Genomic DNA, 17,489 nt, shown 5'->3' on the forward strand with positions numbered 1-17,489 from the left:
TAACCCCTCATTAATGTTTCTCACATTAATGACCTTATAAGCACTTAAAAAGACATCAATACCCTTCAATAGATATTAAGTTGTTCTCTCTTTTATTTGTCTTGCACGTACCTAGCCGCCATGGAAATGATCTACTCTCACAAAATATAGCAAACACATATTCTCTCTCAAATCATCAAATCTCAAAGGTCATCACCATTTTTTCACACCAAAATTTAGAAAGTGACGTTATCTCCCACATCTATTTTCTTCTCACCCAAGTTGAAGAAGATTAAATAAAAATCATCTCCCAAACTTGAAGAAGATTGAACATTTGATTTGATAATGAGTAAGTATTTTTTTATTTATAGGTTATGGGTGTCTTGTGTAATAGTTTAAATAGAATTTTGGAACTACTATACACTAAAAATCTGTGAAAAGAGATAATTTTATGTTGAGATGACGAATTTTCGAATGATTTTCGCGATTTAAGTAACTGTGTTCACACTTTGTTCACACATTATTCACACTTTGTTCACACTTGGTTCACATTTTCGCAATTTAGGTCACTGCGTTCACACTTTGTTCCCACATTATTCACACTTTGTTCACACATGATGCATACTTGGTTCAGACTTGGTTCACGAGTACTTAACACATGATTCACATTTGGTTCACATACGATTCACACTTGGTTCACACATAATTCACACTGGGTTCACACACGTTTCACACTTGGTTCACACATGCTTGCTTCACACATTTATTTCTTGTTTCTTTTGGCTAGTTTTACCTAATAACCTTTGGATTTCGAACCTTTTGTCATATGTTATACAGGTCAAACACATATAAATATTGTGGAGTTATATAATGGATCGTGGGAACAAGTTTTGAACGAAGGTTGGTCATTTAGTGCTAAACAAAGCAAGGGTATGAAGGTGCCAAAGACTATCACTTACAATAGTCTTGTTGATCAATTGTATACTTTAATCGGAGCTGACAAGTCTCGTATTGATCTTGACTTAAATGTAATCTATCATTTTGGAAGTAAAAGTATCCCTCCATCTTTAATTAGTAATGATGATGATGTTGCTTTTTTTCTTGATGAGATAGGAACATCTATCAATCATCGGACACCCCTATGTGTGTCTACTATAGAGAAGAGAAGTAATGATCCTTTGGTTACTAAAACACGTGAGTTGTATACTATTCCTCCAGTTGAAACCAAAGTGAATGATGATTTTTGCATTGATGGCAATGAAAATAGTTGTGATGATGATAATAATGATGCAGATGGCAATGAAGATAGTTGTGATGGTGATAATAATGATGCAGATGGCAATGAAGACAGTTGTGATGATGATAATAATGATGCATTAAGCTCAGATGATAATGAAAATATTGATAAGTCTACCTGCAATGATGTACTTGTGAAGCATAATTTACAACAGTCAACCTCCAATGAAGTATTGAAGAGTCATGATTCCTCAAATAATAGAGGTCGTAAAGTAAGACAGGTTGGCGAAGATAATCTATGGAGTACTCCACTTTTGTTGAATCAAGGGGAAAAAGGCTCTACTTCAGCCTCAACAGCTCAATTACTGACATCTTCTTCGAGTATCAATTCATGGGAAATAAAAGAGGGTCAAATATTTGAGAACAAGCAAGAGTTGAAGATGAAACTCCATCTTTATGCATTAAAGAAAAACTTTAAGTTTAAAGTAAAGAAGTCTGCGAAAAATATATGGTGTACAGTATGTGTTGATGATAAATGCAAATGGAGGTTGAGGGCTACAAAATTGGTTAATTCCAATATGTTCGAGGTTCGTAAATTTTTCGGTGAACACACATGCTCATTGGATGTTCGACATAAAGATTACCGTCAGGCATCCCCATGGCTTATTGGACATGTCATAAGGAGAAAATTTGAGGGTGATGATGTTAATTACAAGCCAAGGTCAATTGTAAAAGATATGAGTTTATCATATGGAGTTCATATGAGCTATGCTAAAGCTTGGAGGTGTCGAGAGCATGCATTGGCTTACATAAGAGGTACACCAGAATCATCATTTCAGAAACTTCCCTCATTTCTATACATGATGGAGCAAAAAAATCCTGGAACTGTTACTCATTTGCAGATGGACAATGAAGGTAGGTTCAAATATTGCTTCATGGCCTTAGGTGTTTCTATAATGGGGTTTAAAACATATATTCGCCCAGTTATATGTGTAGATGGAACCTTCTTGACTACTCGGTGTGGAGGTACTTTGTTATGTGCCATGGGACAAGATGCTAACATGCAAATATATCCAATTGCATTTTCAGTAGTTGACTCAGAGAATAATGACTCATGGTTGTATTTTCTACTGAGGTTGAAGGAAGCGATTGGTGAAGTGGAGAATCTAGTATTCGTGTCTGATAGACATACTAGTATAGCAAGTGCCTTGACTAAAAATTTTCCTGAGGCACACCACGGTGCTTGTATACATCATGTTAGCATGAATATCCGTGCGAAGTTCAAAACTGACCATTGCCATGAAGAATTCTTCCTTGCAGCGAAAGCTTATAGAAAGCGAGAGTTTTTACGCCATTTTGAGAAGATTAAATTCAAAGATCTTGCAATTGCTCAATACTTAGAGAATCAAGTGGGTTTTGAAAAGTGGGCTTGTTCTTTCTTTCCTGGTCATCGATATAATTTAATGACTACAGGTATTGCCGAAAGCTGGAACAATGTCATTGCTGAGGCACGTGGGTGGCCAATTACTTGTCTCATGGAATTTATGAGGCACACTTTACAAAAATGGTTTTTCGAGCGTCGAACTGCAGCATCAGCGACTACAAGTCCTCTTGCCACAGAAGTGGAAGCTGATTTGCGAAAGTTAGCAGACAAGTCCACTACCTCGTTCTCTTTTCCGTCTAGTCAGTATGAAATAACAGTATTGGATGGTGATCTTGATGGAGATGTCGACCTGAGGAGGAAAACATGTAGTTGTAGAAGATTTGATTTGACAGGTCTTCCTTGTGAACACGCTCTAGCTGGTGCTCGAGATCGTGGCATTAGTCCATATAGTTTATGCTCCAGATTCTACACAGTTGAAGCATGGTTGTCATCCTATGGTGGATCTGTATATACGCTGGGTAATGAAGAATCTTGGGTGATACCAAATGACATAGGAAGTATGATGATAGCTCCTCCTTTAGTGAAGCAGAAGGCTGGTCGTCCAAAGAAGAAACGACGTTTATCAAAGGGTGAGAAGAATAGCAAACAACATAGATGTAGTAGATGTGGTGTCCTGGGCCACAATCGAGTGACGTGCACCATTGTTTGTCCCCCGCCGTCTAGACATGCTTAGTTTGTACTTTTATTGTTTTACTTTGTACTCTTCAATTGCGGAATTTGAATTTTTAGATTGGTACAGTAATACGACTTTTTGTGTTAAAATTTGTTGTTTCGGACACACCTAATTCATATTCACACATAATTCACACCTAATTCACACATAGTTCACACATTATTCACACATATTTCACATGCGGTTCACACATAATTCACACATAATTCACACCTGGTTCTTTTTTATTCTTTTTTAAACCAATTACCCATTTCTTAAAACGTCTCATTTGCTTTTCGTCATATGGCTGTAGGGGATTAATTTCACAAGGATCAGTTACAATTGTCTATGCTTTCTTTTTCTTCTTAGTTGGATCAGTAAACTCGGAACCAAAAATTCTTTTCGTTGGAACCCTCCTTCTCTTGAATTCCACCCCAGCCATATCTCCAGGAGATACCACCTTACAGCTAGGGCTATCTTCTCCAACAACGTGCTCCATAATAAATGTACGGTGTGGTGAAGCAAGATGCTCATCTGATAATGAATCCTCAGAATCACTACCTTTACGTTGCGAGAGCACTAATTCAATTAGATAATCCAACTTCTCCTCCATTCTTTGTTGGTTACTTTTCAAAGTGTCAATATCAGCTAACAACTTTTCATGGTGGGTGTTAATTGGAGTTGGTATCTCTTTCTTGTCTTGCTCGTGACGATGCCCATCTGCTACATCGGGCTTTGTGGGAGATTCCTCACGTTCTTCCCTTTCAAACTCCAATTCCACATCATCGTCTACAAAGCTAATAACATGTCCCATGAGTAGTTCATCTGGTCCTTGAATAATAGAGTCATGAAATTCTTTCTCTTCGGGTCTTGGATTGAGCGTGGCCTTCACAAGATTCTGCAACAAAATAATAAATTAATAAGGTATAAACATTACTTATAAATCACAAACTCAAATAAAATCTTAACGACTTACACTTTTTTTCTTAAATACACCTTCAATATCTTTCTCTTTCAGCATTTTATGCGCTGACCAGCTAAGCATTCTTGGAAAGGCCAGGGGTTGTTGATCAGCAAATGCAGAGAACTTTGTGAAAATTTCATAGGCCCAATATTGCAGAGCAATGGCATAACCATAAATTGTGTACTGAGGTGCTGGTCTTTTTCTCTTTTGCTCAACATTCTTCAAGTATTTATTCCTTAGCCTTTCCATATCTTTTGCCAAGCCGAATAATGTCTTCTCGTACGATAATCTCCCCCAAGGATAGTTGAAGAAGTCATCTTCATTTTCCACGATGGAAAGGACATCAATAAAGCATTTCTTCTTTGGTTCACTAGGTAATAAAAGAGAGTCTACCAAAAAACATAGACCTAATTTCCATACGTCTTCTTTCACATCGCACCTTTTGAATCCATCTTCCAACTCTTCAGAAGACAAACATTCTTTATTGTTCAAGTATGTCTGGAGAAGTCTTTTACTCTTGGTCATTTCTTTATACTTTGCCTGATCCGGAGAAATTCCACAATTCAATCCAGTGATCAAACCAAATTCACTAATTCCAAACCTTGTATTCTGACCACAAATATTAAAATTCAAGCAGTATTCGTTCTTTCCTCTACCAACAACTCTCCTAAGCAGTAACTGGTGAATAATAACTCCAGAATATTGTAGAGGCGGAGCTAAGAAGAATTGCTTGAATGGTGACTGTTTTGCTCGTTCAAACAAGTCAAATGTCGTGAACTTCGCTATTATTGTACTCATAATGCTCCCTCCCCTATATGCAGCCTTTGCTGGATAATGCCTTTCAGTAGGAAGCATGAGGAGTGACATCTGAAAAGGTAAATTAAATAAGCGCTTAATACATAACTCAGATATATTCACACTTTCTTCACATACGGTTCACACATTATTTACACATGGTTCACACATGGTTCACGCATAGCTCACCCAAATTCACACCAACCTCACATAATTCACACACAGTTCACACACAGTTCACACATAGTTCAGTCCCGATTCACACATATTTCAATCCTGATTCACACTTAATTCACACCCAATTCACACATAACTTAATAAGATAAAAGTGACAAAGATTTATCTATTCCACATTTAAACAACTTTTACAACAAGAGTAAAAATATATATTTTCGGTAATACATTTGTGGGGTCATATAAAAATTTACTATTGAGGTACATTTTATGTACACTAGTTTAGAAACTCTACAGCAACCAAATCACACCAAAACCAAAATACCAAACACTGCAGCAATGACAAGTGAAGAAAACACAGGGGAGTTCAGAGCATAAAGGTCTCCTAAGTTCATTTTGCTAATCTTGCCATCTCAATTCGATATTCTCAAAGAGTTACAGAGCTTCTCTTCTCTCTTTTTCTCTATTCTCTACCTTTTTCACCAGCCATCTACCGTACAAGTTTTCCATAACTCAGCCAATCATTTGCATCAGAGGTGTAATGATTAAAACACATCAGAAAATGATTGCCAAACCAATTCTGCAGCCCCACGTGTACCAACTGCAAATTCTAGTTGTCACCTTAATTTTAAACCACCTTGGCTGCAATTGTAGAACCAAATGCAACTCTGGCCAGCATTGCCATAAGCTATGTCTTACTCTTGACCACTTAGTACATATGGTAACTAATGTGAGAGACATCCTTAAATAACAGTTATTATAACTAAAACAAGCCTAATCATAGTGCATACCCCACAACAACCAGAATATTATTTCCTCAAAAGTTCCCAAAATACAGTCCCATTCCTCATTCTAGTCAACCTTTTCTTGGTTATATTAAAGAAATATATGTATATATATATTCATGATTTCAGCCAAGGCCATACCATAATACACATCACTTATAAATTATTTCAACACTTCAAAATAAGACAGTACAATTTGATATTGACAGTATGTACAAGTTTCTCATCATACTCTTGCCTCACTACAAGGAAATAAGTCTAATAATGGCTTATTATAATCAAGAAAAGGTTCAAGAATCACTTTTAATAGGGTTAGTTAGTGTAGTTTCCTTTTATAATTCACACATTATTCACCATAAGTTCAAAACATGGTTCACACACCATTCACACCAAATTCACACATGGTTCACACATCATTCTCACATTGTTCACCATAATTTCGGAACATGGTTCGCACATCGTTCACACACTATTCACACCAAATTCACACACTATTCACACTAAAATCACACATGGTTCACACCAACTTCACTTCATACATGGTTCACACCACAATCACACATGGTTCACACCAATTTCACACATTGTTCACACTGAAATTACATATGGTTCACAACAACTTCACTTCACACATGGTTCACACTAAATTCACACCACAATCACACATGGTTCACACCAATTTCACACATTGTTCACATTGAAATTACATATGGTTCACAATAACTTCACTTCACACCAAATTCACACTAAATTCACTCCTTATTTCCCAATTAAAACGTGCCTCAAGTAGTTAGAAATTTAACCAAAGTACAAACTCAAAATAAACAAAGGAGTCATAATAACAACAAGGGATCCCAACAACAATACCTTGGGCTAGGGTATCGGGCTTGCAAGGGGAGTGTGGGGTCTTAGGTGTTGTAAACCTTGGGCTCCGGCGACGTGGGCTCGACGATATGGCTGAAATGTGGGTGGGTTCGACGTCGGGACCAAGCGAAGGGGATGAGTTCGTGGGTTCGGGACCAAGAGTGTAAAAGGGGCTGGTGGCTGTGGAGATGATGACGCAAGTGGGAGGAGGGACAAGGTGGGTGCTGGCCGGAGTACCACCGCAGCTTCGACGGGAATAAATCTGGGTTTGAGAGGGAGGGTTTTCAATGGACGGGAAGGGGGAAGGGGAAGAAACTGAAAGAGTTTTATTTGGGTTGTTTAACAAAAGGGGTAATTTTGTCTTAAAGGGTTAAAAATGTGAAAAACTTTAACTAAGGGTTAGAGTTATAAATATAGGGCTGAATAAGGTTAGTTCTTGGAGTTACCCGATGAATATGAGTTTATTACAACCAGTAATGAGTAATGAAAGTAACATACTCAAATGAAAGTAATACTAAAATGCCACATAGTCCCAGCATTCTTTAAAAATATAGATATCAATACAAAATTATTTTGTTCGTCACCCCAGGGCTGTCCTTGCGCACAGGCCGCCGGTCAAGTTTGTGCCTAGGCTCCCAATTAAAAATGTCACATTTTCTTTTTTAAAAATATCATTATTTTTCTATACAGAAACATCTCCAATTTTAAAAAATATCAATTTACATTTAATTTTTTTTATATAAAAATACCATATTTTTTATTGGGCTTCTAAAGTTCAGGGCTGACCATGTTCGTGTCATCTGTTACTTTAATATAAATATGTTAAAAAAATGTTTTTTTATTCAATTTATAATTTGAAAATTCTTTTTAATTATTATTTTAAAGAAATATTCAGTGTTAGTAATAAAAAATATAAAAATAAATTTAAATTTATATATACTAAACTATAAAAATTGGTTGTATTATTATAGTCATTAAAAAATTAATTTGACAAAAAAAAATAGTTCAAATACTTTTTTTTGAACTAAATTGAAACATCAAAAGTTAATTGTAATTTTTTTAAGATTTGCTTAAACATAGGGACCAAAATGTTATATTTATTTTCTGCATACATGATGTTATTGGTATAATTACGTTTTATAGTATTTAAATACCTTTGTTTGATAAATAATTTCATTAAAATTAAAACAAAAGAAAATTATGTTTGACATTGTTTTTTGTTTTTTGTTTTCAAAATTGTGTTTTCAGAAATGAGAATAGAAAACAGTTTTTGTAGTTTTCAAAAAACAACAGGTATTTGGTTAATGTTTTCTAAAAATAATATTTTAGTTTTATTTTTTAAAAAAAATCTTAAATAAAAAATTAATAAATATATTTACAAAGAGAAAAATATTTTAAAAATTTGTAGTAAATAATGAGATAAACTAATGTGAAAGAAAAAGTGATGAAAAATAAGGAAAGAAATTTTGAGGATAAAAATTAAAAAGAGAGAAATTGATGCAAGAAAAAAAAATGATGAGAGAGAAAATGATGATATATGAAGTGATGAAAGAAAAAATAATGAGAAAATAAATTATGAGAGATAAAATAAAGAGATCAAAAGTGAGAAGAAAGAAAGTGATGTTAGAGAAAGTAAGTAGAGAAAAAGTGAGGGAAGATAGATTAATAAGAGAGAAAATGATGTGAAATAATAATAATTAAAAATATTATGAGAGAAAAAAATTGACAAAAAAAAATTGAGAACAATTAAAAAATGTTTTGTAGTTCTCAAAATTTTCTGTTTTCTGTAACTTTGTTTTAAAAATTATTTAATAAAAACAATGCCAAACATTTTTATTGGTTTTCAAAAAATAATTTTTAGATTTTAAAAACAAAATACTGTATTTTAATTAAGGAGTCAAACACCATCTTACACTGAAATTTTTTCTTTTTATTACGATTAGTGGGGTAAAAAAAATTATAATAGTCTTGATTAACAAATTATATAAACTAAAGTTGTTACAAAAATTTACCATGAAAATCAGATTATAAAAATAAAATAGTTAGACAAAGTTTTTTTATACAAAATTAATAGAATGTCCCGTATAAACAAAATAACCAATTTTTATTAAGCTATATGACATGACTTGCGAAAAATCACAAACAAATTATCACAATGTAATTTTAATAAAGTAATATATTTAAATAATTAATGGCATAGTTTTTATATTAAGAAATGCTATATTAATACAATGGATTTATATTACATTATTAATACTATATTATACCGCTTTTTGGTTTATATTATAGAGATTCTATTTTAATATTTATTTTAATATAAATATAAAAAATAGACTAAATTCTGATAATGGGGTATATTTATAGTAACTGAATTGATTGGGGTATACCCATTTTGGTTTTGTCAAAAAAAACGGTGCCTTTAATATATAATTTTTTTTTAATGAATAAAACATTGTAGTAAACGTAAATAGTGGTCATGTTTGTCATACTGTTTCGAGAAAATAAAGTTTATTTTCAGTAAAATATACTTAACAGTTTAGCCAAAAAAAAATAGAAAACTTGAAATGTATTTGTTTATTTTATTTTAAATAAAAACATTCTAACAACATTTTTGTGGTGTTTGTTAAGTTATTGAAACAAAAGTGTTTATTAAAGTAGCTTAGAAGGTTTAATTTATGCATCAAACATAACCAAGTTTATTACAGGAAAGCTCTTTGTAGTAATTTTATTGGGATCAACATATTTTATTACTATAAGGAGGTTATAACTTAATAAAATTATATTTATAAAATGTTGGAAATATACACATATTTAAATCTAAATTAAATAATAATTGATAAAACATGTTAGTTTCGATGTAAAACATTGATAAACGAAAATGACATAAAGGTAAGGCTACAATGTACATATTTATATAATATTGAAAATATACAAAGTTATTTTACAAATCTAAATTGATAATTAATTTTATTATGAAATTTTAGTATGTAAAAGATAACATATATCTATAAATATATTTAATATTAAGTCAGTTATTACTATGTGGAGGTATATTTTCTATAGACGAGACCAAGAAATATTATAACTTATTGTTAGATTAAATGAAATATAGGCATATGAACAATCACATACATGTAGGCGGAATTTATATATAGATTGAACATATACAAATAGATGACCGAATATTGTATACCTCTAGCCATTGCAATTGATAATTTCGATCTAGCTTTAGATCTACAAAAGAAAAATAAAAGAATTAGAACGAGTACTCGGGCTTCCAAGCTCTCACTAACTCTTTTAGATGGAGTTACTAATAGTCAGAATGAGCAGTGAGCTTGAGACCGGTACTCTATATTTATAGAGTGAGACCTACCATCAGAGTCTCTGCCACAGATTGAGATATTCTCTTAATCAATTGGGATATGCAAAATCGGGTAACAAATAATGTTGACCATTAATTAGAATATTTTATCAATAAATAAAATATTGAGTTTGATAATATTAAATCAATTAATTGTAACAAATTGATTTTATATACCATTTAAATAAATATTCTAACATTCTCCCACTTTGTCAGCATTTAAATTAATGTATTACTTAAGCCCGACGATTATCCCTGTTAGATAATGAACACATGAACCATGGCGATAGGTCCTCTTTTTATGACGAGTATTATCTTCCATGTATTACAATATATTTATTACATAACAATGTAATTTATGTGGCTTAAACAAATAAACCCTATGTTTATTCAGGTCCTATAAAAATTTCTCAAATAAAATTAAAATGCGCATAAATATGAGAAAACATCAAAATAAGAGTTTCATTTATAATAACTCCAGTTTGTACAATAAATTTACAAAAGGGAACCAAGTCCCATGTTCACTACATGATCCTTGAATTTATGAGGTGGCAAGCCTTTCGTCATAGGATCAGCAATCATTAATTCAGTGCTAGTGTGTTGAATGACCACTTTATTTTCTTTAACACATTCTCTCATGGCTAAGTACTTGATGTCGATGTGCTTGCTTCGACTACCACTTTTGTTGCTCTTAGCCATGAATACAGTAGCTGAATTTTCGCAGAACATTCTCAATGGCCTAGATATGGAATATACAACTCTAAGGCTTTAAATGAAACTCTTTAGCCATACACCATGCGATGTAGCCTCAAAACACGAAACGAACTCGGCTTCCATAGTAGAAGTAGCAGTCAAGGTTTGTTTGTTACTCCTCCATGATATAGCTCCACCAGCAAACATAAACATGTAACCAGAGGTTGATTTACGTGAGTCAGTACAACCAGCAAAGTCTGAATCTGAGTAGCCAACTACTTCCACGTTGTCGATTCGTCTGAACATGAGTTTGTAATCCTTAGTACCCTGAAGATACCTCATAACTTTCTTTGCAGCTTTCCAGTGGTCTAACCCCGGGTTACTCTAAAATCTTCCTAACATTCTGACAGCAAATGCAATGTCGGGTCTTGTGCACACCTGAGCATACATCAAGCTTCCAACAGCAGAAGCATATGGGATGTTCTTCATTTCTTCTTTTTCAAAATCATTCTTTGGACACTGGCTCAAATTTAATTTATCACCCTTAACGATAGGAGCAACACTTGATGAACAATCTTTCATCCGAAATCTCTTTAAAACTTGTTAATGTAGGTTTCTTGAGATAGACCTAAGATACCTTTGAATCTATCTCGATGGATCTTAATGCCAATGACATAAGACGCATCACCCATATCCTTCATCTCAAAGTTCTTTGAGAGAAATTGCTTCACCTCATGTAGCATGCCCTTATTATTGGTTGCAAGAAGAATATCGTCTACATATAAAACAAGAAAACAAATCGTACTTCCACTGACCTTCTGGTATATACATTGATCCATGACATTCTCTTCAAATCCAAAAGAAGAGATGACATCATGGAATTTTAAATACCATTGGCGGGACGCTTGTTTTAAACCATAGATGGACTTCTTAAGCTTGCACACCAAATGCTCACCATCACTAGAGGAGAATCCTTCTGATTGTTTCATGTATACCTCCTCCTCTAGGTCACCATTTAGCAAGGCAGTCTTCACATCCATCTGTTGCAGCTCTAAATCGAAATGAGCAACTAATGTCAGGATAACTCTGAGGGAATCTTTCTTAGATACCGGAGAAAATGTCTCCGTGTAGTCAATTCCTTTTGAGTGAATCCCTTAGCAACGAGTCTTGCTTTGTGTCTCTCAATGTTGCCTAATGAGTCTTTCTTTATTTTGAAGACCCATTTACACGCAATAGCCCTCGCCCCATTAGGCAACTCAACAAGATCCCAGACTTCGTTGCTCTTCATAGAATTATTTCTTCATTCATGGCATTGTACCACAATTCTGATTCTTTGCTATTCATAGCTTGTGAAAATGTTTCTGGATCATTTTTGGCTCCAATATTGTAGTACGATTCTTGCAAATACACAATGTAGTCAATAGGTATTGCTGATTTTGTTGTCCTAGTGGATCTTCTTAAGGCTACACCAGCAGACTCTTGGGGGGCAGGTGGTTCAGCTTGTTGTTCAACAATTATTGGCAACTCTTGAACAACTTTATCTATTTGAACTTCATCATTTACTTGTGGATCTTCAACAATTGGTTGTGGTGGTTCAACATCCATTTGGATTACAGGGGTGTTATCAGCCACAATCAATCTTGCTCTTAAGGTGGAGGGTTTTGAAGGATCTTTCTTAGAACCTAAGTCCTTGGATTGATCACTCCCACTAATCAAGGCATTTTCAATAAATTTTGCATTCCTTGATTCCACAATCCTAGTGCTATGAGATGGACAATAAAACTTGTAACCTTTAGACCTTTCAACGTATCCAATAAAGTATCCACTTATGGTCCTTGGGTCCAGTTTCATTTCTTGTGGATTGTATACCCTAACTTCAGATGGGCATTCCCAAATGCGTACATGTTGCAAACTCGGTTTCCAACCTTTCCGTAATTCAAAAGGAGTTTTTGAGACTGCCTTGGTTGGAACTCGATTTAATATGTACATGAATGTCTTTAGAGCTTCAGTCCACAAGGATTTAGGAAGTTTAGGGTTGCTGCTAAGCATACTCTGCACCATGTCCATCAATGTTCGATTTCTCCTTTCTGCAACACCATTTTTCTTGGGTGTACCAGGCATGGTATATTGGGCAACAATCCCATTTTCTTGAAGAAACTTTGCAAAAGGGTCAAGTGCTTGTCCATCTTCAGTGTATCTACCATAATATTCTCCACCTCTATCTGATCTCACTATCGTAATTTGCTTGTTGCATTGTTTCTCTACTTCAGCTTTAAATATCTTAAAGACATCTAACACTTCGCTTTTGTTATGAAGTAGGTAGATAGACATGTAGCGTGAGTAATCATCTATGAAGGAGATGAAGTAAATCTGACCATATGAGTCCATGTCTGGACTACATATATCAGTATGTATGATTTCTAATAGGTCGGAACTCCTATGGACACCACTTTTCTTAGACTTGGAGGTATGCTTTCCCTTAATGCAATCCACACAAGTATCAAAATCAGTAAAATCTAAGGTATTGAGTACCCCATCTTTCACTAACCTTCTAATTCTATTAATGAAGATATGTCCCAATCTCCGGTGCCATAATGTAGAGGAATTCTCATTCATAACACATTGTTTATTGCCAACGTGAATGTGCACAGTATTATAAGTGGTATTTGTAACGCCCCAACTCCTGGGACCGTTATGGTGTGCCTTGTAAACAGTGCTAAACTCGCTAATCGAATCATTTGGCCAAAACGTGATCTAAGTATGATTAGCGGTTCAGGGTTTAAACATTTTGGTTATGATGTAACGTTTCATTAGAACGTTTAATATATACATTGGGATCCCAAGAATACAACTCAGAGTTTATTACAGAAAATATTTACAACAGGCCGTTCTAAGCGGCAAAACAGGGTTCAACCCTAGTCCCACTTTAAACCTCGGCCGTGGCGGACGAGCAGCTGCATATGTACACGTCATCACCTAAGCTCTCCAACTCAAAGATGGTCCAGCTTCCTCTTGCCTTTACCTGCACCACATAGCACCCGTGAGCCGAAGCCCAGCAAGAAAACATAACACTTTTCATAAACATTATCAAATGATTATCATTATAATCACACTGAACATAAAGCTTTCAAACCAATGGGTGAACATCACATGATTCTAGTGGGAGAGTGGCTGTTAAGTAAGCCACTAGCCTCCAAGCTCTCTTTTCTAGCGGGAGAGTGACTGTTAGGTAAGCCACTAGCCTCCAAGCTCTCTTTTCTAGCGGGAGAGTGGCTGTTAGGTAAGCCACTAGCCTCCAAGCTCTTTTTTCATTCACCGACCCTTAGGGTCGGTCAGGCATTAATGCTCCTTGAGTCATTTAATGCTAGTAGTCGATTAGATCTAATCTCTGTTGGCTTGCGTGATTCATGCTAAGGCCGTTCTGACAAATAAGTCAGCGCTACCTGACCTGTGTCCAGTATCACTGCTGAACCTGACTAATGAGTCACAGCTTCACAGTTAACACTGACACTTTTGTCGATTCTGACTGAAGAGTCAGTCCATCGTGACTAGTGCCCAGTACCACTGCCGAACCTGACTAATGAGTCACAGCTTCACAGTTGATACTAGCACCTTTTGTCAAATCTGACTAATTAGTCAGTACCATGCACAAGTAAGCAATGCTATCAATATGTATCATATGCCAATTATCCAAGGGTAGGGCATTCAACATGCTTACTAAACAGTTGCTAGCATAATCATGATCATGCACAAACTCAGAGACTCAAGCTCTGGCCAATCTCATATTCATCACTCATGGCATGCCCTAATCATATGTTTCTCGTGCATCACATGCATCACACTTAATCATCCAGCATGCCTCAACAACAATCATATGCAAATAGGCAAGATTGCCAAGCATTCATTATGCTATCAACATTTACATTTAAACATCCAACATGCATCAATAATAACCATGCATGTCATACTCAATAATCAACCAACATGCTTCAATGATAACCATGCATGTCACATATACACAGGGTGCAGTTTTCTTACCTCAGATTCGAGCTAGTACCAATATAAGAACGATCCTTGAGAACGATCAACCTTTAAGCCCTTAGCGGTCACCTAATCATAACCATATATGGAACACCATTAATAACATGATAATCAAAGGTTCCACACCAATATCTAGCCCCCAAGAGATCAATCCAAACTAATCCAAGTAGTAGGGACACTCCCGAGGCCCATAACTAAGTTCCCGGGGTCAAAACGAGCAAACGGGGTGAAAATAGGGCAAGGGCTGCGGCCCTAGCACCTTGGGCCGCGGCCCCCAGGGTTCTCTGAGGCTAGGGCTGCGGCCCAGGCCGCGGCGCCCAGCAAGGCCAATTTCCTGACACCTGCTTTTTCGAACTAGGGCCGCGGCGCTCAAGAACAGGGTCGCGGCCCCCAACCCTGGGCCATTCCCAAACGCGTTTTAAACACTCCAAATCTTCCAAAAACATACCCAAACATTCCCCAATCATCAAATCAAAGTTCCCAAGCTTCCCAATACTTCAAAACCCTCAAAACCCAAAGCTCAAACCAACCAAAAACTCAACAATTAACAAAGTCCAATTATAAGCTTAGAAACTTTAAAAAACTTAAAACTTAAAACTTAGATTACCTTCGATTGGGTTGTTTCTCATCAAATCCTTCGGTTAAGAAGCTTCTAATCTTTCCTAGGATCGCTATGCCTCGACCCCCGCTTGATTCCGACTCCTAGAACTCAAGATTTCTTCAAAAAGGCTCAAACGGTAAAACAGACTGTTTTGAGAGAGAACGAGAAGTTTCTAACGTACGTTCTTATCATCAAACTACTTCAAGCTTAAGTAACCTCAAATAAAACCTAGTGCTCGGGGTCCCGAAAACACCCCCGGGGACACTATAGTCAAAACTTCCAGAATTTCACCCTGATCTCAAATATTCCCAATCTATCACCAAATAAACATTTCTATTACCCCAAAATTGACCCCGTTATGATAAAACCGCTAACTCATAATCTAAGATCATCTCATGCCGCATAGCTCGAATATATCTCCATAATAATGAAATCTCATTCACAAATTACAATATGCACCCAATAAGCCAAATTACCAGAATGCCCTTATCATTATAAGTACACCTGTATGCATGCATTTATCATCATATAGTAATATAATTCACATTAACATGCATATATTCATTTTATAACATATTAAATCAATTATGGCCCTCCCGGCCTCCTAATCAAGGTCCTAAACCTTATTAGGAAATTTGGGGCATTACAGTATTGTTTTGTAAATTAAGGCAGTAAAGACCATCAGACAAAATACCATTTCCAACACATTCAAATTTATTATATAAATTAAAAGATTTGTCTGAAAATGTAAAGGAAAAACCAAAAGGTACAAGTCTTGAAATGAAAATCAAGTTTCTAGAGAAACTTGGTACATAAAATGTCTTTTCCAACTTTAAAACAAAACCACTACTTAAAACCAAATGGCTCCAACAGCCTCCACATGTGAGCCCATCTTGTTTTCGGATAAGATGCTTTGCTCACTTCCCACTGGCTTCCTTAGGTTTTGTAAACCCTACAAGGAATTTGTAATGTGAATTGTTGATCCAGAATCAATCTGTTGACGCGGTTCTTCGCCAACAGATAATTATACGAATAAACGGGATGGATTAGTGCTAAATAGTGAAGCGTAATATGTAAATATTTATATTCCAAACTGGTGAAATTAGTATGGTGGGAAGGTTATCACTCCTTTCCTTTTAGGTGGTTCGAAGGTTAAAATCCCTCTAGTCCACCAGTCAATATTATTGATATCTCTCGAGTATTCCTTACAGAGTGTTTCTTTATAATCAAAAGGCCAACCCCTTGCAACGCCCAAGGTCTCCATATTTATAGGGAGAGGATATCTGGGTGTTGGTAAAGGGGGTCATCCCGAGACTTTCTTACCCATCATGTCACCTCTGTGACACTTATGATTAATTCCTAAAACTTGACAATGAAGTGTTGTCTTATCAATAGGTAAGGGGGATAATGGGCCGCATGGCCTAAACCAGTCGTGGGGTGCCTGAACACGCACGTTTATGTTGCGTGTCCGAGAATTCAGGAATGGAGTAGACACGTGATGTCTAATATGCACACGTTTACATTGCGTGGTTGACTTCACAAATGGTCGGGGGTGCCAGATCTATGCCGCACCTCGAGCTTGATGTAGCGCCAACTCGCGATATCCATCCTGCTGACCCGTTGCCTTCGAGTATACTTGCTAACTCTTTGATTAGCTCGGGCTAAAGAGGTGAAGACTCGTAACAGCAGCTCCGGGTAGACGGTTTCCACGTGGCGAATTGAATTATGCCCTTTTCCAGCTCACTAATAACTCGTGGATATTTAGGGCGTACATTTGCCCCCCAAGCCCCTGCTCGTGACACGTGACGTCATCTGTGGCCACAGTGGGGGCTTTTAGGCTTCTTTTTCGACTCTTCATGTCCCGCCCATTGCGCTGGTATCGGACACGTGGAGCATTGTG

At 35.9% G+C, this 17,489-nt stretch overlaps 2 protein-coding genes across 2 annotated transcripts; one reads left to right on the forward strand and one right to left on the reverse strand.

Annotated features, from left to right (window-relative positions):
* Positions 1 to 911: 911 nt before the first annotated feature.
* Positions 912 to 3,332, forward strand: LOC133825496 (uncharacterized). Its single transcript, XM_062258427.1, has 2 exons — positions 912 to 1,317; positions 1,366 to 3,332. Exons 1-2 carry the CDS (start codon positions 912 to 914, stop codon positions 3,330 to 3,332), a joined length of 2,373 nt encoding a protein of 790 aa, XP_062114411.1.
* Positions 3,333 to 3,657: 325 nt separating this feature from the next.
* LOC133825497 (uncharacterized) lies at positions 3,658 to 5,929 on the reverse strand. The gene is made up of 3 exons (XM_062258428.1): positions 5,882 to 5,929; positions 4,288 to 5,142; positions 3,658 to 4,209 (listed from the first exon to the last, which is right to left on the reverse strand). Exons 1-3 carry the CDS (start codon positions 5,927 to 5,929, stop codon positions 3,658 to 3,660), a joined length of 1,455 nt encoding a protein of 484 aa, XP_062114412.1.
* Positions 5,930 to 17,489: the final 11,560 nt, after the last annotated feature.

Source organism: Humulus lupulus, chromosome 3, assembly GCF_963169125.1.
Source record: "Humulus lupulus chromosome 3, drHumLupu1.1, whole genome shotgun sequence".
Lineage (NCBI taxonomy): Eukaryota > Viridiplantae > Streptophyta > Magnoliopsida > Rosales > Cannabaceae > Humulus > Humulus lupulus.